At 49.9% G+C, this 23,376-nt stretch overlaps 1 protein-coding gene across 1 annotated transcript in view; it reads right to left on the reverse strand.

Annotated features, from left to right (window-relative positions):
• RAB5C (RAB5C, member RAS oncogene family) overlaps positions 1-23,376 on the reverse strand; it is a 54,752-nt gene that overhangs the window by 11,583 nt on the left and 19,793 nt on the right. The window contains exon 2 of the mRNA XM_050762832.1: positions 19,185-19,303. Within this exon, the coding sequence (XP_050618789.1) occupies positions 19,185-19,303 (119 nt within the window). The remainder of the gene's footprint in view (positions 1-19,184; positions 19,304-23,376) is intronic.

Genomic DNA, 23,376 nt, shown 5'->3' on the forward strand with positions numbered 1-23,376 from the left:
GGCCTTAAAGACCCCATCCTATTGTTGACAATTAGAGAAAAAAAATGAAGGTGAGGGGAAGTGACCTGCCTGGTGTCACACAGCCAGTTGGTGGCAGAACCCAAGGCTGCCCAAGACTCATAACTCAAGCAAGGCTCTCCTATTAGAGATAGAAAGAAAAACCCCAGAATATGAACAATGTCATTATCTTAACCCCTGTTACTAAAAATAACAGGGACTGCGACCTATGCATGCTTTAAAAACATGTAGCTTTTTGTTAGGGAAAATGAGTTTCTATCACACTAAAAAAAGCACACTGCCACCGGACGTGGTGGCTCACGCCTGTAATTCCAGCACTCTGGGAGGCTGAGGTGGGTGGATCACCTGTGGTCAGGAGTTGGAGAGCAGGCTGTCCAACCTGGTGAAACCCCAACTCTACTAAAAATACAAAAATTAGCCGGGCGTGGTGGCTGGCACCTGTAATCCCAGCTACTTGGGAGGCTGAGGCAGGAGAATCACTTGAACCCGGGAGGCAGAGGTTGTGGTGAGCTATTGCACCATCACACTCCAGCCTGGACAACAGAGCAAGACTCCATCTCAAAAAAAAAGAAAGAAAAAAAAAAGCACACTGCTGGACGGAAGAGTTTTATATCTTGATTTGAGAGGTAAATACCTGAGTGTGTACAAATGTAAAAACCCACTGAGGTATATTTACAATTTGTAAACTATTATATATAAGTCACATGTCAATAAAAAGGTAAAAAAATGCTGCTGCTATAGAATTTTGCATATAATCATGAAAAATTAAAGCTTGGAAACGATACGAATGCAATCTAGCTCCTCTGTATATAAAATATTTTCTGCCTCTTTAGTATGAAGAAAATAATATTAAAGACAATCAAGGGCCGGACGCGGTGGCTCACGCCTATAATCACAGCACTTTGGGAGGCCAAGACGGGCGGATAACGAGGTCAAGAGATCGAGACCATCCTGGCCAACATGGTGAAACCCCATCTCTACTAAAAATACAAAAATTAGCTGGGCGTGGTGGCGCATACCTGTAATCCCAGCTACTCGGGAGGCTGAGGCAAGAGAATCGCTTGAACCTGGGAGGCGGAGGTTGCAGTGAGCCGAGATCATGCCACTGCACTCCAGCCTGGGGGACAAGAGTAAAACTCTGTCTCAAAAGAAAAAGACAAGACAGGCCAGGCGTGGTGACTCCCGCCCGTAATCCCAGCACTTTGGGAGGCCGAGGCAGGTGGATCACCTGAGGTTGGGAGTTCAAGACCAGCCTGGCCAACATGGTGAAACCTCATCTCTACTAAAAATACAAAAATAAGCTGGGTGTGGTGGCGTGTGCCTATAATCTCAGCTACTCGGGAGGCTGAGTCAGGAGAATTGCTTGAACCCGGGAGACAGAGGTTGCAGTGAGCTGAGATCACACCATCACACTTCAGCCTTGGGGACAAGAGTAAAACTCCGTCTCAGGAAAAAAAAAAAAAAAAAAAAAAAAAAAAAAATCAAGAAGATGATACCTGAATTGGAAAAGACCAAAGGAGAACAAAGATACCCAAATGTTAAACACAAATAAGGTGTAAGACAATGGGATTCCTCATAAAAAAAATAAGATTCCTGCATCTATATTAAGGATATACTTAGTGTTTGGGCTTAACTGTGGGCTAAAGGATTTTCGAGTGGTTTAAAGCGTCATGATAATAAAGAGAAACTGATATTTATGTCTTTTCGATGGGGAGAAAGAGGTTATAACAGTATGATATTCTGCACTCACCAATCAGTCCAGAGTGTATCTGCAGAGGAAAGGGGGGTTTAGGGGTTACAGGAAGGAATCAAAGAGAGCGGTGTCCTCTGTATGACCAGGACTATGGAACTGCTTCACACAGGGCCTGTGTCTTACCTAAGAGTCTAACGGGGGAAGCTTGGCCCCGGCCCTGGAAGCCAGAAGCTTAAGAGACCAAGGTGAGATCTAGCCGAATTCTGATGGGGGGTGTTGGAACAGGGTGGGCTCCACCTCCCACCTTCAGGAGGTCCAGCTCTTAAACCTAGGGGACTTGGGGGAGGCAGCAGTAGGGAGGGAGGTGCTGCCTTTAAACAGCTACAGGAAGATGACCCTTTTTCCAGGGGAAAGGGAAGTAAATCATCCCAGAGGGGCACTCAAGGTGAGCTGGGTCCCCTACCACGGGGAAAGCACCCCCACCTTCCTTAACTGGGATTGGTTTCATTTCATTCTTTTTTCAATAAGATTTCTGGGGCTTAGTGCCTAGACTTCCACACCACAATCAGGCCCTGATGGGGTCCACCAGAGCCCCAAGTGCAACCACCAACTCCACCAATACCTGCGAAAGGGGCCAGTGTGCAGAGGCATCAAGAGGCTTCAAGCCTGGATACACATTACCAAGTCATCTTTAATAAACACTGTGCAGGCTGCGCCTGGAACTTTGCCGAAGTCAGCCAGGACAGAGCACAGCTGGCTCTTGCAGCCCTTTCCCTTGTGTGGGAAGTCTTGTTGTATCACTCGGGACAGATGCCAAGCTCAGTCAGGTGGAAGACACCCCTGAGGGACAGACCCTTAGCTTTCCAGAACTCTACCCCAGCAGAACACCATGAAATCCTTCCCTGATCCCTGGCTGTCTTCCCAGCTCTCAATGACAGATGGGTTCTCTGGACAGGCTCAGAGAGGAGCAGTCAGGGCTGGATGGAAACCTCCAGCAGCCACTCCCTCTTTCTGCACTCACAGGGAGGAAGACTATTGGGGTGGGAGGACATCTCCATGGATCTGCTGGCGCAGCTTGGTCAGTGTGGTCGGCCAGTGCTGTCCACAGAAGGGCCCCAGGCTTCATGGGCGGCTCAACGACTCTCAGTCGTTGGCTCTGCTGGCCAACAGAGGAGACAGGTAGCAAGGAAGGCCCACAGACAGGGCACTGCCTGCAGTTGCACCAGGCAAGGCTGCGGGCCAGCCTACCGGCCAGCCTACCGATTCCAAAAGGCACTGGGGGGACAGACCCTAATGCTGACATTCCTGAGAGACTGTTCTCCCTCAGAGGGCCCAGTCTCTAACAGCACACCTCAGTCAGCAAGGTTGTGGCAGATTCTTTTTTTTTTTTTTTTTTTTGAGACAGAGTCTCGCTCTGTCGCCCAGGCTGGAGTGCAGTGGCGCGATCTCGGCTCACTGCAACCTCTGGCTCCCAGGTTCAGGCAATTCTCCTGAATTCTCCTAGCCTCCCGAGGAGCTAGGACTACATACACGTTCCACCACATTCGGCTAATTTTTTAGTAGAGACAGGGTTTCACCATGTTAGCCAGGATGGTCTCGATTTCCTGACCTTGTGATCCGGGCTGTGCCAGATTCTCTACCCCTGTCTAAGGCTGCTCTCTCAAGTCTCAAGCAAAAGCTCAACTTGGAATCTTTCTGCAGCCCAGATCCACACACATGTCCCAGCCACAGGGCTTGATGGGGATGACAACGTGGCTGTATGGTGGCTCACAGGCCACCAGTCAGTTCTTTACCTGCCAATGCCAGGCGGGATGCTAGGAAGAGTGCCATACAAGGCAAAGGTTCTTCTGGCCCCAGCCTACCCTGCCGCTGTCCTGGAATGGGGCGTGAGTCAAACGGAAGCCAGTCAGGATAGATAGATGTAGAATTCCTGTTGATCCACAGTCCTCACAACTATCCTGTATTTCATTTGCTCAGGCAGTTACTATTTAGCTAGGATATTTTTCACTGGAATCTCATCAATGCAGGGCCCGTCTTCCCCCCGTCTCCAAAGGGGCTCTGCAGGGGTCAGAAGCACCAGCCAGGACAGCTGCCACTTCCGCTGCTGCCCTAGGCCCAGAAAGACTCCAAAAACCTCTGTTGAAAGTCAGGATCAGAAGCAGCACCTGTTCATCCAGCCATTCACACCAGTGGACGCCTCTCCAAAACCCTTCCCATCCTTACCAATAACAGAAAATAAAAGAAAGTCAGTTTAAATCACTGCCCCTTTGTTTTGCCTTCAGCTCCTAAACAGAAAGCAGAGGTCATGTTTGAGAGGAAAGTAGGGGAAAAGAGAACCAGCAAGCCAAATGCCTCGTGTTCAGACACCACACCCACCATGGTCAGAGGCTGTGCAACCAACAAGAAAAAAGTCAAAGTTCTCGGTGGGAGACCTGAGGGACGATGGCTATTCTCAGAAGCCTGGGCACCAAAGAACAATATTTTAGACTATACATATATATACACACACACACATATACATATGTATATATGTGTGTGTATATGTGTGTGTATATATATGTATAGTCTAAATACATATGTGTGCATACATACACACACACACACACACACACACATATATATATATATATATTTTTTGAGATGGAGTCTTGCTCTGTCGCCCAGGCTAGAGTGCAGTGGCATGATCTGGGCTCACTACAACCTCCACTTCCCGGGTTCAAGCGATTCTCGTGCTTCAGCCTCCTGAGTAGCTGTGATTCTAGGCGTGCACCACCATGCCCGGCTTGTAATTCTGTATTTTTAGTAGAGATGAGCTTTCACCATGTTGGCTGGGCTGATCTCGAACTCCTAACCTCAGGTGATCCACCTGCCTCAGCCTCCCAAAGTGCTGGGATTACAGGCATGAGCCACCGCACCCAGCTCTTTTTCTACATACATTTTTGAGACAGGGTCTTGCTCTGCTGCCCAGGCTAGAGTGCAATGACGTAATCATAGCTTACCGCTACCTTGACTTCCTGGGCTCAAGAATCCTCCTACCTCAGCCTCCTGAGTAGCTAGGACTACAGGCGCATGCCACCATGCCCAGCTAATTTTTCTATGTTTTGTAGAGATGGGGTTTTGCCATGTTGCCTAGGCTGGTCTCAGACTCCTGGGCTCAAGTGATCCACCTGCTTCAGCCTCCCAAAGTGCTGCGATTACAGGCATGAGCCACTGTGTCTGGCATCTTTTTTTTTTTTTTTTTGAGACGGAGTCTCACTCTGTCCCCCTTGCTGGAGTGCAGTGGCCGGATCTCAGCTCACTGCAAGCTCCGCCTCCCGGGTTCAGGCCATTCTCCTGCCTCAGCCTCCGGAGTAGCTGGGACTACAGGCGCCCGCCACCTCGCCCGGCTAGTTTTTTTGTATTTTTTAGTAGAGACGGGGTTTCACTGTGTTAGCCAGGATGGTCTCGATCTCCTGACCTCGTGATCCACCCGTCTCGGCCTCCCAAAGTGCTGGGATTACAGGCTTGAGCCACCGCGCCCGGTCTTTTTTTTTTTTTTTTTGAGACGGAGTCTTGCTCTGTCACCCAGGCTGGAGTGCAGTGGCCGGATCTCAGCTCACTGCAAGCTCCGCCTCCCGGGTTTACGCCATTCTCCTGCCTCAGCCTCCCGAGTAGCTGGGACTACAGGCGCCCGCCACCTCGCCCGGCTATTTTTTTGTATTTTTTAGTAGAGATGGGGTTTCACCGTGTTAGCCGGGATCGTCTCTCGATCTCCTGACCTCGTGATCCGCCCGTCTCGGCCTCCCAAAGTGCTGGGATTACAGGCTTGAGCCACCGCGCCCGGCCTCTGGCATCTTCCTTAATTTTTGCTGAACAAACTGTAGAGTGGTGCTCAGTGAAGAAATCAAGCAATGAATAGGTCTAAACAAGATTCAATGAGTGACTCACACTTCTGCTTCCATGGCCCCAAATGTTCGTAAGACTAGTGTAGGTGGCAAGGGGCTGAAGAACTTGGGGGACTGAGGGTTGTGAGTGAGAAAGCAAGAGAAATTAAAGGCACTGTTGCAGATGAAAATGACCACATTCTGGCCAGGCGTGGCGGCTCACGCCTGTAATCCCAGCACTTTGGGAGGCCGAGGCAGGCGGATCACGAGGTCAGGAGATCAAGACCATCCTGGCTAACATGGTGAAACTCCGTCTCTACTAAAAATACAAAAAATTAGCCGGGCGCGGTGGTGGGCACCTGTAGTCCCAGCTACTTGGGAGGCTGAGGCAAGAGAATGGCCTGAACCCGGGAGGCGGAGCTTGCAGTGAGTTGAGATGGCGCCACTGCACTCCAGCCTGGGCGACAGAGCGAGACTCCGTCTCAAAAAAGAAAAAAAAAAGAAAATGACCACATTACAAAATTCTCAAAGGCTGGACACTGGGTTTCCTTTGTGTTAACAGCACATAACAGCAAACCTGACACATAGTAGGTGAGCACAGATACGGTGAACTGCGCATGTGAGAGGTACAGCCTGCTTACACTTGGCAAGTGAACTAGGGAAGTTGAGGGCTTAAATCCGCATTCATCTGCCAGACGGCTCAGGTCCCCTAACAGAGCCACAGAGCAGCTGAGGAGCTGCCTCACTTCCCCAGGGAGGACTTCCTCCATCCCTACTGTACAGGGCTTAAGAGCACAAGTGCTGGAGTCAGACAAACTTCAGTTCAAGTTCTAGAGGCACCACTTAGGGTGGCCTGGTGTTGTCACTGAACCCGTTTCCTCACATGTAAAATGGAGAGACCAGTACCACCTGTCTCCAGGGCTGCCAGGAAGATGATGCATGTGAGACTCTTAGCAAAGGGCCTGGCCTGGGGAAGCATTCAGTACATGTTCTGCAGCAGGGAAGCCCCTGCTCCTTCACTTCCCTGTGAAGGAGGCACACTCCTCACTTCATCTTTCAGACAACATTCACTCTTTCCTCTTACCTCCAGTTTCCCGGGACTCCATTCTTCAGCACCTCTCATTTGCAGAGAATGCTGAAGAGGACATCTTTCCCCAGTTTCCTGGAAGATACTCAGTGTCCTGTCAACAACCCCAATCTTGCATCCTCTGGAGACTCGCTCCCAAAACCACAAAAATGGAGGGGAGAAACCATCACTATCCAATAAATCTGCAAGGGGTGAAGGCCCCAACCAGGCAAACCATAACCTCTTTAAAAAAATAAAAATAAAAAAAGTCCTATAACACAAAGCATCTTGGGTTTCTTTTGGTAGAGATGGGGTTTCATCATGTTGCCCAGGCTGATCTCAAACTCCTGCGCTCAAGCAATCCCCCCGCCTTGGCCTCTCAAAGTACTGGGATTACAGGCATGAGCCACCACGCCCAGCGCACAAAGCATCTTAAAGCCCAAATGCCCTTCCTTCCATCTCAAAGCCTCTTTCAGGAAAGGGAAGAAGCAGTTCAGTTGTGGAGAGGGGGAAGGGACAGGTATTCCTGACAAAGCAGCTGACAAAGAAAGCAGAGTTCCTTTTAAAAACCAGGCTGCAAACACTAGAGGTTTGGAAACTGGCGTCATTAATCACCATGCTGTCTGAGCAGCTCAGAGAGCAATTTGATGTCTAGGAGAGCAGCCAGGGTTAGGGAGGCCACCCACGCCCTCCTCCATGCCTGGGATGCCTCTAACAGCCACCTGAAGGGGACACACATGGAGTTATGAATAGAAGGCAAGAGGCTTGTAAACCAACTCCTGTTAAGATTCCAAGTTAGTGTTTCCAGCAGGGCTCAAGTTACACATTTTCAGAGAGATGACAGTACAACGGAAGGATTTCAGCTATTCAATGATTCGGGATCACGGCACAAAGTGACAGCCTACCCTGAGCCAGCCAATAGCCACAAACCCTCCCAAGGGGGCAGTCCATTTTGGGAGGGCAGCGAAAGACACTGACTGGCCTGGACCATGTGGAATCTCTTACCAGACCCAGAGTCCAGGAGGGTTTGGCTGGAGAACTTAGCATTTGAAATAGAGAATGATTATATACACATACCTCATCTTCCCAACTCCATAGTAAATTCCAAAGGAAAGACCAAATCTGACCATTTTTTGGATCAGTCATAGCATCAGGCAGGGGTAAGAGAAGTATGAATGGGTGAGTAGAAGGACAACAGCCAGCTATGGGGATTAACTCCCAGGACTACAGCTGATTTTCACAGGGTAGATTTCCCAGGTCCACCTCTACGTTTCCCAACTCCAGAGTCTTCAGTAACTATGACTAACCATCAAGAGAAGAAATAGCTCAAGGCATCCACATCACTCTATGTCAATATACCTGAGAGAAAACATTTGCTAAAAAGGCAGTGGTCTTGGAGAGCCAGCTCAATCTACGACTCTGGCACGAAATACACAAAGTAAGCCTGGGGCCCGGCGCAGTGGCTCATGCCTGTAATGGCCGAGGTAAGTGGATCACTTGAGGTCAGGAGTTCGAGACCAGCCTGGCCAACATGGTGAAACCTCGTCTCTACTAAAAATACAAAAAGTAGCCAGGTGTGGTAGTGTGCACCTGTAATCCTAGCTACTCAGGAGGTTGAGGCACAAGAATTGCATGAATCTGGGAGGCAGAGGCTGCAGTGAGCCGAGATTGTGCCACTGCACTCCAGTCTGGGGGACACAGTGAGTCTGTCTCCCAAAATCTGGCAGTGCCAAAAAGTAAAGAAGTAATCAAAAAACAAAAACAAAAATCCTCACAATGACTGGGTAGGTCAAAGGAGGCTAAAAGAGCAACCAATGGGCAAAGCTGAAACATTTTGGGCACTAAAACTAACATTGGATTATTTATTTATTTATTTATTTTTGAGACAAAGTCTCACTCTGTTACCCAGACTGGGGTGCAGTGGTAGATCTCCACTCACTGCAACCTTCACCTCCCTGATTCAAACGATTCTCTTGCCTCAGCCTCCTGAGTAGCTAGGATTACAAGCATGCACCATCATACCTGGCTAATTTTTGTATTTTTAGTAGAGATTGGGTATCACCATGTTGACTAGGCTGGTCTCAAATTCTAGGTCTCAGGTGATCGGCCCATCTTGGCCTCCCAAAGCGCTGGGAATACGAGCATGAGCCACTGCGCCTGGCCTTATCACTGGATTATAAACCAAAGTGTAGGCCGGGCGCAGTGGCTCACCCCTGTAATCCCAGCACTTTGGAAGGTCAAGGCAGGTGGATCACGAGATCAAGAGATCGAGACCATCCTGGCCAACATGGTGAAACCCCGTCTCTACTGAAAATACAAAATTTAGTCAGGCACGGTGGCACGCACCTGTAGTCCCAGCTACTCAGGAGGCTGAGGCAGAATTGCTTGAATCCAGGAGGCAGAGGTTGCAGTGAGCCGAGATTGTGCCACTGCACTCCAGCCTGCCAATAGTAAGACTCCATCTCAAAAAAAAAAAAAGAAAAAAACAAAAAGAAACCGAAGTGTAAAATAAATATCCTGGAGTCCATACGAATATTAAATAATTGAACAAATAAATGGGGGAGAATAGGCTGGGCACGGTGGCTCACGCCTGTAATCCCAGCACTTTGGGAGGCCAAGGCAGGTGGATCACCTGAGGCCTGGAGGTCGAGACCACCCTGGCCAACAGGGTGAAACCTCATCTCTACTAATAATTCAAAAATTAGCCAGGCGTGGTGGCATGTGCCTGTAATTCCAGCTACTCGGGAGGCGGAGGCAGGAGAATCGCTTGAACCCAGGAGGTGGAAGTTGCAGTTAGCCAAGATCACGCCATTGCACTCCAGCCAGGCCGACAAGAGCAAAACTCTATCTCCAAATAATAAATAAATAAATAGAAATAAATGCGGGAAAATAGACAAGTCTCTTGTATAGAAGAATTTAATAATTCAGCTGGGCGCGGTGGCTCACGCCTGTCATCCCAGCACTTTGGGAGGCCGAGACGGGTGGATCATGAGGTCAGGAGCTCAAGACCATCCTGGCTAACATGGTGAAACCCTGTCTCTACTACAAAAATACAAAAAAATTAGCCACGTGTGGTGGTGTGCAACTGTAGACCCAGCTACTTGGGAGGCTGAGGCAGGAGAACGGTGTGAACCCAGGAGGTGGAACTTGCAGTGAGCCAAGATCGCACCACTGCACTCCAGCCTGAGTGATAGAGTGAGACTCCATCTCAAAAAAAAAAAAAAAGAAAAAAGAAAAATGAATTTAGTAACTCATGTAGCTACTCCACCCTCAACAAGGGGAACATGAACCCAAGTCCCTGTTCCTTAGGTGTGGGCTACACATAGTGACTTTCTTCCAAAGGGTGCAGCATGGAAAGGGGACGGGGAGAACTTTACAGAGAAGCCTCATGCACATCACCTCAGTCAAGTGACCATGGTTGACATCGGTCATGGAAAGGCTTGTGGATTGTAGGTACCTTGGCACGACGTGATGAAAATAGCACTTTACCTCACTAGTCCTCCTTCCCAAAACTCGGCACAGTCTAATTATGAGAAAAACACTGGACACAGCCAGGCGCGGTAGCTCAGGCATGTAATCCCACCACTTTGGGAAGCCGAGGTGAGATCGCTTGAGCTCAGGAGTCTGAGACCAGCCTGGACATCATGGTGAAACCCTGTCTCTACAAAAATTAGCCAGGCGTGGTGGTGCATTTCTGTAGTCCCAGCTACTTAGGAGGCTGAGGTGGGAGAATGGCTTGAGCCGAGATTGTACCATTGTACTCCAGCCTGGGTGACGGAGCAAGACTCTGTCAAAAAGAGAAAAATACTAGACAAATCCCAGATGAGAAGAGATTCTCTTTTATTTTTTATTATTTTTCTTGAGACAGAGTCTCGTTCTGTCTCCAGCCCAAGCTGGAGTACAGTGGCACGATCTTGGCTCACTGCAACCTCCACCTCCTGGTTCAAGCGATTCTTGTGCCTCAGCCTCCTGAGTAGCTGAGACTACAGGTGCGTGCCACCACGCCTGGCTAAGTTTTGTATTTTTAATAGAGATGAGGCTTCACCATGTTGGCCAGGCTGGTCTCGAACTCCTGACTTCAAATGATCCACCCACCTCAGCCTCCCACAGTGCTGAGATTATAGGCGTGAGTCACCGTGCCTGGCGGAGATCTCTTTAGATGCTTGCCCAGCACTCCTCAAAACTGTCAAGGTCATCAAAAACAAGAAAAGTCTGAGAAACCAGCACAGCCAAGAGGAGCCTAAGGAGACAATGAATACAGGCAACATGGGATCCTGGAACAGAAAAGGACATCAGGTAAAAATCTAAGGAAATCTGAATAAAGGATGGACTTTAATGTAAACTATGTACTAACATAAGATGTTAATAACAGGGAAAACTAGGTGTGGGGGATTGAGAAAACTCCCTGTACTATCTTCATAACTTTTCTAAAACTATTCAGAAAGACTAAGTTTATTAAGCCTCGGCAACATAGGGAGACCCCATCTCTACAAAAAAATAAAAAATCGGCCGGGCACAGTGGCTCACGCCTGTAATCCCAGCACTTTGGGAGGCCAAGGCAGGCGGACCACAGGTCAAGAGATCAAGACCATCCTGGCCAACATGGTGAAACCCTGTCTCTACTAAAAATATAAACATTAGCTGGGTATGGTGGCGCATACCTGTAGTCCCAGCTACTCGGGAGGCTGAGACAGGAGAATCACTTGAACCCAGGAGGCGGAGGTTGCAGTGAGCCAAGATGGCGTCACCACACTCCAGCCTGGCAACAGAGCGAGACTCCATCTCAAAAGCAAAAAAAAAAAAAAAAAAAAAGACCAGCCTCAAGGCGAGCAGAGGATATCCAAGTACTGCAGGCACAGAACCAGGGAATGTTAAAGACCCCATCTGTGGAATACACATGTGAGGGCTGCTCATAGCACTGGTCTGAACAGCTGCTGCCACCACTTTCTTAAGCCACCTTCATTCAGGAACGAGCCTTGTGCAGACATGCAGAATAGCATCTACAGGCAGAGTGAAATTCGCTTCCACTGATCCTTGCTAAGTACTGGTCTGGGGTCGGGGCTGCCTCACCACACACAACTGTAGAAGCACAGTCGTTTTGTCCTGCCATCAGATACACACACAGCAGAAGCCAGTCAGCAGGACTGTGGCTCGTCAGGCTGCGCCCTCATTGTCCCATTAAACCCTTCACCAGAAATGGAGATTTGGAGAGTCTTAACTTCTGGAAATTGAGTTTGTGACCTGCTTCCCATCGTCTCTACTGTAACATTGATTCTACTGACCTGTTTGCTCTCCCATTTGTCTATGAGCAACATTCTGGGAGATGGACCAAAGATATGGCTCCAGCTTTGCGATCAGATGGATGTTAAGTTTGAATCCTAGGTTCATGACATCCAAAGTGTGTGAAGAAAGGAAGGGAAGTGTGTGTTAAAAGAAGTCAGTGAGGGACGGGCACGGTGGCTCACGTCTGTAATCCCAGCACTTTGGGAGGCCGAAGCGGGTGGATCACCTGAGGTCAGGAGTTTGAGATCAGCCTGACCAACATGGAGCAACCCCATCTCTACTAAAAATACAAAAAATTAGCCAGCTGTGGTGTCACATGCCTATAATCCCAGCTACTTGGGAGGCTGAGGCAGGAGAATTTCTTTAACTTGGGAGGCGGAGGTTGCAGTGAGCTGAGATTGCGCCATTGCACTCCAGCATGGGCAACAAGAGCAAAACTCTGTCTCAAAAAAAAAAAAAAAAAAAAAAAAGAAGTGGGCGAGGCTGGGCACAGTGGCTCATGCCTATAATCCCAGCACTTTGGGAGGCCAAAGCGGGCAGACCATGAGGTCAGGAGTTTGAGATCAGCCTGACCAACATGGTGAAACCCGTCTCTACTAAAAATACAAAACTAGACAGGCATGGTGGTGCACACCTGTAATCCCAGCTACTAGGGAGGCTGAAGCAGGAGAATCACTTGAATCTGGGAGGCGGAGGTTACAGTGAGCAAGATTTGTACCACTGCACCACTCCAGCCTGGGTGAGAAGGCAAGACTCCATCTCAAAAAAAAAAAAAGAAAAAAGAGGTAGGCAGGTGTTTGGTGTTTGCTTTAAGGACAGGTTTGAATGTCTGCCCTCTCCTTTAACAAATTCAGTAGGGGGCCTACTATGCTGAATGCCATGCCAGGTCCTAAATACTCAAACAGGACCCAATCTGTGCCCCTAAAGGGCTCACCCACCAGAGAATGAGGCAGATAAGGAACAATGAGATAGCAGTTGAGAAGACAGCTCATGTAGGAGACAAGCCCTCAGTCCATTTGGGGCAAGACAAGGCTTCACAGAGGAAGTGGCATTCAAACTGAGCTTCCAGAGAAAAGTAGGGAGACGCAGTTTCCAGGCACGTGAGGTGGAGAAGCGCCTTCTAGGCAAAGTGAACAGTAGGCATTTAGCCCGGAGATGGGTCAAGGAGAAGCTGTATTGAATAGTGATAAGAGCACACCCTTTCTCTGCCATTACTATATAGCCCCCAGCTCTAACATGGGGATTAAACACGGAACCTACCTCCTGGGGTTGTCGGAGGATTAGAGGAGTCAATACATACTTAGGGCTCAGAAGAGTGCCTGGCACATGGCAAAAATAAAAGTTTAGCTTTTATTTGTATTACTGTTCTTATACATAGAGGATGGGGCTATTTACTTGGAAAACTAATCTCTTACAATACCAAGCTATTAATGCAGAGGACTCCAAAAACATTCCAATTCTCCTCTGCCAAGATTGCTGAAAGCACGATTACCTGGATTTTGGCACATCCCAGTTTATAAATTCTACCTAAAGCAGTGCTTCTCAAACAGCCCCAGCATATGTACCCTTCCCTCAAGTCAGGGGAGAGGAAACTCCCAGGAATCTGGGAGTCGAACCCAAAGCAGCTGGCTACAACCAAAATGCTGTCTTTGGCTGGGCGCAGTGGCTGATGTATAATCCCAGCACTTTGGGAGGCCAAAGTAGGAGGATCACTTGAGCCCAGGAATTCTGAGACCAGCCTGGGCAACATGGCAAAACCCTGTCTCTCCTAAAAATACAAAAACTAGCCGGGCATGGTGGTACATGCCTATAGTCCCAGCTACTCAGGAGGCTGAGGTGGGAGGATCACTTGGCACCAGGAGGTCAAGGCCGAAGTAAGCCGTGATCATACCACTGCATTCCAGCCTGGGTGAGAGAGGTCCTGTCTCAAAAATAAATAAATTAATTAATTAATTAATGAAAGTTTCCTGTGTTAGCTTCAATTCATGCAAACTTTGCATTCCAATCTATAATAGTTCCAGGACTGTTTTAATATTAAAACACTTACAACTGAGTAAGACTGAAGTGGCACAGCATTCTCTTCTGTAAAATTGGAATACAACTCACATCAATTCTGTTCAATGTCTACGAAATGAGACAATTTGTGAAACCATCAAGCAACGTACAAGGCATCCCAGCAAACATTTTGTTTTCGTTTTAGAGATGGGGTCTCATTATGCTGCCCAGGCTGGTCTTTTTCCTTTCTTTCTTTTTTTTTTTGAGGTAGAGTCTTGGTCTGTTGCCTAGGCTGGAGTGCAGTGGTGCAGTCTCAGCTCACTGCAACATCCGCTTCCCATGTTCAAGTGCCTCCCAGGTTCCTGCCTCAGCCTCCTGAGTAGCTGGGATTACAGGCATGTGCCACCACGCCTGACTAATTTTGGTATTTTTAGTAGAAATGGGGTTTCACCATGTTGGCCAGGTTGGTCTCGAACTCCTGACTTCAGGTGATTTGCCTGCCTCAGTCTTCCAAAGTGCTAGGATTATAGGCGTGATCCACCACCCCTGGCCCCCAGGCTGGTCTTGAACTCCTGGGATCAAGTGATCCTCCCGAACTGCTGGGATTACAGGCATGAGTTGCTGTGTCCTGCCTCAGCATACATTTGGTACACATGTTGAATCAGAATCAGTGTTGAGGGCTAGGCACAATTACCTGAGGTCAGGAATTCAAGACCAGCCTGGCCAACATGGAGAAACCCTGTCTCTACTAAAAATACCAAAATTAGCCTGGCATGGTGCCACACGCCTGTAATCCCAGCTACTCAGGAGGCTGAGGCAGGAGAATCGCTGGAGCCCAGGAGGTAGAGGTTGCAGTGAGCCAAGATTGCACCATTGCACTCCAGCCTGGGAGACAAGAGTGAAACTCCGTCTCAAAAAAAAAAAAAAAAAAATTGGCCAGGCACGGTGGCTCATGCTTCTAATCCCAGCACTTTGGGAGGCCAATGAGGCAGGCAGATCACCTCACCTGAGGTCAGGAGTTTGAGACCAGCCTAGTCGACGTGGTCAAACCCCGTCTCTACAAAAATACAAAAAAAAATCAGCCAGGCTTGATGGCGGGTGCCTGTAATCCCAGCTACTCAGGAGGCTGAGGCAGGAGAATCACTCGAACCTAGGAGGCAGAGGTTGCAGTGAGCCTGGGCGACAGAATGAGACTGTCTCAAAAAAAAAAAAAAAAAAAAGAACCTTCAAACCCTTACCTACCAATCAGAGGCAACTGCTGTTTTGTGGGGATCTAGTCTGTGCCAGCACTCGACTAGCTCCTTTCTTTGTTTCTAATTCTGCAAGGTATTTAGCGTCGCCATTTTACCAGAAGAAACATAGGCTCAGTGAGGTCAAGTAACAAGCCCAAGGTCACACAACTGGTAAGTGGGGAAATCAGGATTAGAACTCAGGTCCAATTGCCTCTGAAGTTCTAGTGCCTTCCACCTGACCACACGGCCTGTTTACTGGGCAAGGGCTAGAAGCAGAAGGTCTGGCTGGGTGCAGTGGCTCACACCTGTAATCCCAGCACTTTGGGAGGCCGAGGCGGGCGGATCACAAGGTCAGGAGATCGAGACCATCCTGGCTAACATGGTGAAACTCCATCTCTACTAAAAATACAAAAAAATTAGCCGAGAATGGTGGCGGACACCTGTAGTCCCAGCTACTGGGGAGGCTGAGGCAGGAGAACGGCATGAACCTGGGAGGCAGAGCTTGCAGTGAGCCAAGATTGCGCCACTGCACTCCAGCCTGGCGACAGAGCGAGACTCCGCCTCAAAAAAAAAAAAAAAAGTAGAAGGTCTGAGAAGTACTTGCTTGGTGGGGCTGAATTTAAATGTGTGATCTTGCTCTGTTTCCATGTAAATTCTAGTGACAGGAGCTCCTGGTGGCAAGCTGCATTCTTCCCACTTGTAAGCAGCAGGCAGCAGCACAGGGGAAACAGAGGACTAACCAGAGGCCCGCTCTGCTGCTTCCCCCTTAACCCTGCCCAGTGGGACCCCTGAGTTCACTCGCTTTGACTTTCATTTTCTAGCCATTAAGACTTTCAGGTTCCCCAAAAAATTAATGACACGTAGATGTCAGCAAACTCTCAGGCCCTGAAGAGTACTGACTTGGGACTTCTAACTGTCTTGGTCCTCACAGGCAGAGGAGAAGGGGGTCAAGAGAGAAGACAGGAGGTTGGGTAGAGGTTGGTGAAGAAAACGAAAACAGAGGAGCGCCAGTGATGAGGAGGGCTAAAGGGTTAAGAGTCTGCCCTTGTGCCACGGCGCGCTCACCCTGCATGTTCATTCATTTAACAAACAAACCAGGCGGAAGAAGGGCCCACTGTTAGAAGATCAGGCCACATCTGACCCCAAATCCAAGCCCTAGCTCTACCACTTTCTAAATGTATGATCTCAGGCAAACTACTTAAGTTCCTTCTGCATCCCCTCTAAAGCAGGGACACATATTTGCCTTATCTTACTCAAAAAAAAAAAAAGTAATAATAAAAATTAAAAACAAAGTGGGGAAACAAATCCCAGTATTTCCCAGGGCACCTATGAGGAATATGTATGAAAATAACTTTGCAACTTTAAAATGACTTTTAAAAACTTAGTGTTACGGCCCCTCTACAGTTTAACAGTCCACTAATTGTGAGAGGCAAGAGGGCAGGAGAGGAACAGCATCAGAAAGGAAGGGTTTCTGGCGCACATGGAGCCATCGCTCTTTCTGCTAGGCAGAGTGAGACCTCTCCTTGGACTCTATAATTTCTGGATGCCAGAAGTGGCTGCATAACGACCCAAAGCACTGAGGCCTTCCTCGTCTCTCTAAATGGCAGAGCTTCCCCTTCAAAAGTCATTTCAGGTCGGGTGTGGTGGCTCACACCTGTAATCCTAGCACTTTGGGAGGCTGAGGTGGGTGGATCACCTGAGGTCAGGAGTTCCAGACCAGCCTGACCAACATGGTGAAACCCTGCTGCTACTAAAAATACAAAAATTAGCTGGGCATGGTGGCACATGCCTATAATCCCAGCTACTTAGGAGGCTGAGGCAGGAGAATCCCTTGATCTCAGGAGGCGGAGGCTGCAGTGAGCCAAGACTGCGCCACTGCACTCCAGCCTGGGCAACAAACAAAGCTCTGTCTAAAAAAAAAAAAAAAATTCGTTTCAGAGTCAGAGCTGGGAGACCATGTCCAGATAAAGGAAAGAAGATCTCCTCAGAAGCCTGGTCGGCCTCATCCCAGCACTCATGAAGAGTGACAAACTACGTTCTACTCCTGAAGACCTAAGTCTGGTCAGAGACCAATGGCCAGTGAGCAGTCAGGCCTCTCTGGCCCTGCCGCTCAGATACCCAGGCTGACCAGATCAGAGAAACTAGATTGGCTGAAGAAGTCTCCAATGAGCCCCAAAGGAACCCACACAGATACAGAGCTTGTGATCCAGCTGTTGACCCTAATAACGAAGGCTTCTTCTGTTGTCCAATAAAAAGTGAAGTAAGTAGGCCGCACACAGTGACTCACACCTGTAATCCCAGCACTTTGGGGGGCTGAGGCGGGTGGATCACCTGAAGTCAGGAGTTCGAGACCAGCCTGGCCAACATGGTGACACGCCTTCTCTACTAAAAATACAAAAATTAGTAGGGCGTGGTGGTGGATGCCTGTTAATCCCAGACACTTGGGAGGCTGAGGCAGGAGAATCACTTGAACCCAGGAGGCAGAGGTTGCAGTGAGCCGGGATCACGCCACTGCACTCCTCTAGCCTGGAGGATAGAGCAAGACTCCATCTCGAAAATAAACAAACAAAAAAGTGAAATAAGTACATCCTAGGTCTACTCAAAAGAATGTAGGAATCAGACACTAGCCGCTGTCCAGAAGCACTCAAACACACCTCAAGGTCAAAAGACAGCACTTTTAAGTGGCACGCAAGGGTGGTAAAGGTAGCCCAGAACACTGAAGTGCTACAGAAGTTCCCACAAACTGCATGGTTTTCTGTCCCTTCCTTCACTGTAGATAGCAAGGATCGGTCATGGCCTCAGAGCCAGGCTACTCCTCATTAAGGCACAGTCTCCAGCCTGTACTTTGGCCACATAACAAAGCTTGGTCTGAGACAGCAGCTATTTCACACACCAAAGCCCCAAGCAACAGACAAGGATCATAGTCAATATGCTTGAGGGAACCTGCACTTTCTGGCATGTATGGGAATTCCTTGGGCTACAGTTAAAAATCCTGAACTGACATTGTGATCTTGACTTAGTCCTCAGTAATAAGTCCAAGCCCAGAAGGGACTGGAGACAGACCCTGGCGTGCCATGGACCTGTTGCTCAGCGTGGGGTGTGTGTGTGTGTTTGGGAGTGAGAAAGAGATAGCCCTTCAATTCCAGACTCCTCATTTTGGGTCTTATTCTCCTCCCTATAGACACACGGACAGCAGTCCCAAAAGAAGCAGTCCCTTTGAGGCGGCTTGGAAACCACTCACGTGCTCTGGGAGGACAGAGCTGAGCCTGGAGCAAGGGGGGAGGGGAAAGAAGATAATGAATGGGCACATCCACCCTGATCTGTGATTTATAGCTGGAATTGAGCAAACCTCAGCTAAATTCTTCAGAGTCAGGAAGAGAGAGACACTCAGAGAACAACATAACTAGAGAACAGGGGCTGGGAGACAGAAGGGGCAAAGCAAGAAAACAGCTCATTGCCAGTAAGTGACCCAAACTTTAAACTCTGCTGAGGTCCTGGTTGGTTCTCTGGCTTGAGGAAAGAGAGGAAGTAAGGAGTTGCGGGAGCGCCAACACACTTCTGTGCGTGTGGAACGGTCTCACCCAGACGACCCCCTCCCCCAAAGGAAATCGAGATATTCCTCTAGGGCTGGAGGGGACAACTGGTTTTGTGGGACAGCAGGAAGGAAAACGGCGACAGACAGCACTCTCCGTCACTTCTAAAAGAGAAGAGGGACAGGTTCCTTCACACCTGGCAAAGATCCTCCGATTCTGGGAGCAGGGGGAGCGGAACTTAGGCACCTCTCTCCCACAACTGGAATGGACAGGCCAGAGGACAGTCATAGCGGTTTCCTTAAGGCTCACGAAAGGTAGGTAAGCTAAGGAAAGAAGCTCCCCATCTCCTGCGGCCCGACGCCTGGGGAACCCCTCAAGAGGGGGCTACGGGTCGGGGGAGGGGTCAGTATCCCCCTAAACTGGGGCTGGGCGGGAGGAAGGGCTGCCCTGGAGATGCTTCAACGCAGGCGAGACACCAGGTCCTGGGACAGGCATACTCACGGCGGCTCCGGGGCGGCGGCGTTACTTGGGGCCGGGGCTCGGACGGGCTCTGCTTCTCTCCCCCCCGGCGGTGTCCCAGGCTCCGGCCTCCACTTCCGCCTTTCAGCCGCTCCGGATCCGGATCTCTACCTCCGCCCCGCCCCTCAATACTCCCAGGTGATTGACAGGGCGGAGAAGCCAATGGGAGGCACTCTTGGCTGACCTACCCAGCGGCGCCGGTAGGAACGCGGGAGTGGCGGGAGGGCGCGCGCGAGGGATGGCGGGACTTGTAGTTCGTGGCGATGGGAGGAGTCCGTGGCTGCCTGGGACTTGGGCTTAGGCTGGAGCCGGCTGACTACAAGGCCGAGCCCGGCCGGGAACTTTTTATTTTTTTTGAGACGGAGTCTCACTCTGTCGCCCAGGCTGGATTGCAGTGGCGCGATCTCGGCTCACTGCAACCTCCGACTCCCGGGTTCAAGCAATTCTCCTGCCTCAGCCTCCCGAGTAGCTGGGATTACAGGCACGCACCACCACGCCCGGCTAATTTTTGTATTTTTAGTAGAGACGGGGTTTCACCATGTTGGCCAGGCTAGTCTCGAACTCCTGACCTCAGGTGATCCGCCCTCTTCGGCCTCTCAAAGTGCTGAGATTACAGGCCTGAGCCACTGCGCCCAGCCTATGGCCGGGAACTTTTTAAGGCCAAGCCTGCCACCCGGTCACCGCCGGTTCGGGACGCCCCGAGGGAAGGCGGGTGGTGGAGCGTTGGAAGAAGGCAGAGGACTATGTGTGCAGAATTGGGAAAGAAGAAACATGGTGCGAATGAATATGCATGCGAGGCCTCAGTCCTTTGAACTTGCCGATCTGGAGAAGCCCCTGTCTGCACTTTCCGGCCAAGTCAGCTTGGGAAGCCCGATTGCTGGGGGCGTCTGTGATGGGGAAGGCGATGAAAGCGCTGTAGGAAGGGTTCTCTACAGGATGCTGGGTGAGATCAAACGGAGAGCTTCTGCCACCACCTCCTACTTGGTGCAGGGGGCCGGCACAAAGACCATCTCTGCCTCTGCCTTCCCCTGCTCCCAGCCAGGGTCAGCTCTTCTCTCTGACACGGAATACAGAGCTGGACAATCTCTGCCTGGGCCCTCTCCATCCGCAAATAAAGACTAGAACCACCCCCACTCTGCACCCCCCCATATGGATCAGGAATATTTGTTTCTTCTACTCGTCTCAATATGGATGGGGCCCGCTCCTGATTCCTCCCACCCTTACCTCTCAACACAGACCAGTACCTCCTCTTCTTTTGCATCTCACCCTCCAGGGACACTACTGAAAACCTGTGTGGAATCAAAGCTCACTGGGGACAGCTGTGGCCATTGTGCCTCTAACACTGGCCAACACCAGGCATATCTTGGAGCCTCAGCTGGAGAATTTACCTGCCTTGGACAACCTGCCACAAAACTGTGCCCACATCTAGTTCCATCTAGTCACCAGGGCGTCTCTTTCTTACGTCCGTAACACACAAGACCCCCTTCCACGCCAGTGATCATGAGAAGTGAAAAGGAAGAGGGAAGAGAGGGCTTGTTGGGAGGACAGAGGGGATGGGGCAGAGAGGGATTCCTAGCAGGTTCTGGCTGGTGACAAGCTCTTCCCCCAGCCCCCTTGCCATACCCAGCTCTTGAACAGTTCCTTATATGGGAGGGATGGGTAGTCCCCTGGGCCCACCTTTCCAGGGCTGGAGGTGGGCCAAAGTCAGGACTCTATCCTTTCCACATACTGTGTGTGTATATGGCTGTGACTGGTGTGCAGGGGAGAGAAGCGGGTATAATAGGCCCATAGTGACTAATTAAGTTTTTCCCTCATCCCTGGGGCCCCTGGTGGTGTGAATGTGGTGCCAAGTAGATTGGCTGGTGCCTCTGCCCTTCCTAAAGATAGCAACAGGGCTCTGGGGTGCAGCGGGGGTGAGGGTGGGGAATGATTGCTGTGTTGGCTCCTCCAAAGCCCTGGGGCTCTCAGACTAACCCCCAGAAACACCCAGAGCCAACAACTACAAAAATAAAGAGTTTATTTCCTATCCAAAAGTGAGCCCAGGGTGGTGGGTGGTAGAGGAGAGCTGGAGACCTGGGTGAGTTTTGGAGCAGTCCAGGCCCTGAGTGAGACCATGTTGTAATGGGGGAGAACAGGCTTGGCAGCGGTCTGGGGTCAGGGGAAGGATAGGGAGTGCTGTTGGGATTTTTGAGTTGCTAGCAGCACAAGAGACCACCTTGAGAGACAGCCTGCAGAGAGACAGAAACAGATGTTGACAGACCCACGCCTAGGAGTAGAAGCAGACATTACTGGGCCCAAAAAGCACCTGTTGGACACAGGGACCTGGGAACACACTGTTAGGTAAGGCACGGGTTGCACACTCAACCCTTGGGCTCCACCCCTGACATTCCAAATTGGGTGAGGCCCAGCAATCTGCTTTTTATTTTTTTATTTTTTTGAGCCTCTGCGCCTGGCAGAATCTGCATTTTAATAGGATCTCAGGTAGTTCTGATGGACACTCAAGTTTTGGGAACTCAAATACCCACAGAGACCAGACAAAAATTTCAAACAAGGGAAGCTAGCCGGGTGTCGGGAGATGATCAAGAAACGTGTGACAGCGAAGCAGAGTGCAGAGCAGATCCCATGTAAAGAGGACAGTGGCCACCCAGCCCCAGCTGATTGCCAATTATTGCCAGATGGAATGTTGGCCCATGGTAGCCAGATGTCCTGAGGTTTTTTTGTTTGTTTGTTTGAGACAGGGTCTCACTCTGTCACCCAGGCTGGAGTGCAGTGGTGTGATCACTGCTCACTGCAGCTTCAACCTCCTGGGCTCAGGTGATCCTCCCACCTCAGCCTCCAGAGTAGCTGGGATCATAGGCACACACCACTACACCTGGCTAATCTTTTTATTTTTATAGAGATGGGCGGGGGGGGTGTCTTGCTATGTTCCCCACGCTGGTCTTGAACTCGTGGGTTCAAGTCATCCCCCCACCTCAGCTTCTGGAGTAGCTGGAACCACAGGCACTCACCACTACACCTGGCTTTTATTTATTTATTTATTTATTTTTGAGGCGGAGTTTCACTCTTGTTGCCCAGACTTGAGTGCAATGGCACGATCTCGGCTCACTGCAACCTCCGCCTCCTGGGTTCAAGGGATTCTCCTGTCTCAGCCTCCCGAGTAGCTGGGATTACAGACATGCACCACCATGCCCAGCTAGTTTTTGTATTTTTAGTAGAGACGGGGTTTCTGCATGTTGGCCAGGCTGGTCTCAAACTCCCGACCTCAGGTGATCTGCCCGCCTTGGCCTCCCAAAAGTGCGGGGATTACAGGCATGAGCCACCACGCTGAGCCTACACCTGGCTAATTTTTAAAATACTTTTTTAGGCTGGGCATGGTGGCTCACACTTGTAATCCCAGCACTTTGGGAGGCTGAGGTGGGCGGATCATGAGGTCAGGAGGTCGAGACCATCCTGGTTAACACAGTGAAACCCCATCTCTACTAAAAATACAAAAAATTAGCCGGGTGTGGTGGCGGGCGCCTGTAGTCCCAGCTACTTGGGAGGCTGAGGAAGGAGAATGGCATGAACCCGGGAGGCGGAGCTTGAAGTAAGCTGAGATTGTGCCACTGCACTCCAGCCTGGGCGACAGAGCGAGACTCCGTCTGAAAAAAAAAAAACAAACATATATATATATATATATCTCTTTATAGAGATCGGGTCTCATTATGTTGCTAAGGCAGATCTCAAACTCATGGGCTCAGGCGATCCTCCCACCTCGGCCTCCCAAAGGACAGGGATTACAGGCATGAGCCACTGTGCCCAGTGCTACTTTTTTTAAGAGAAACTGGAATATCTGTAGTCCTGTATAACCTCTTTTTTTTTTTTTTGAGACAGAGTCTCGCTCTGTCGCCCAGGCTGGAGTGCAGTGGTGCAATCTTGGCTCACTGCAACCTCCGCCTCCTGGGTTCAAGTGATTCTCCTGCCTCAGCCTCCCGAGTAGCTGGGATTACAGGCGTGCACTACCACGCCCAGCTAATTTTGTATTTTTAGTAGAGATGGGGTCTCTGCATGTTGGTCAGGCTGGTCTTGAACTCCCGACCTCAGGTGATCCGCCCACCTCAGCCACCCAAAGTGCTAGGATTATAGGCGTGAGCCACCGCACCCAGCCCTATCTCATTTTTAATATTGGAACTAG

Source organism: Macaca thibetana, chromosome 16 (genome assembly GCF_024542745.1).
Source record: "Macaca thibetana thibetana isolate TM-01 chromosome 16, ASM2454274v1, whole genome shotgun sequence".
In the NCBI taxonomy this organism is placed as follows: domain Eukaryota; kingdom Metazoa; phylum Chordata; class Mammalia; order Primates; family Cercopithecidae; genus Macaca; species Macaca thibetana.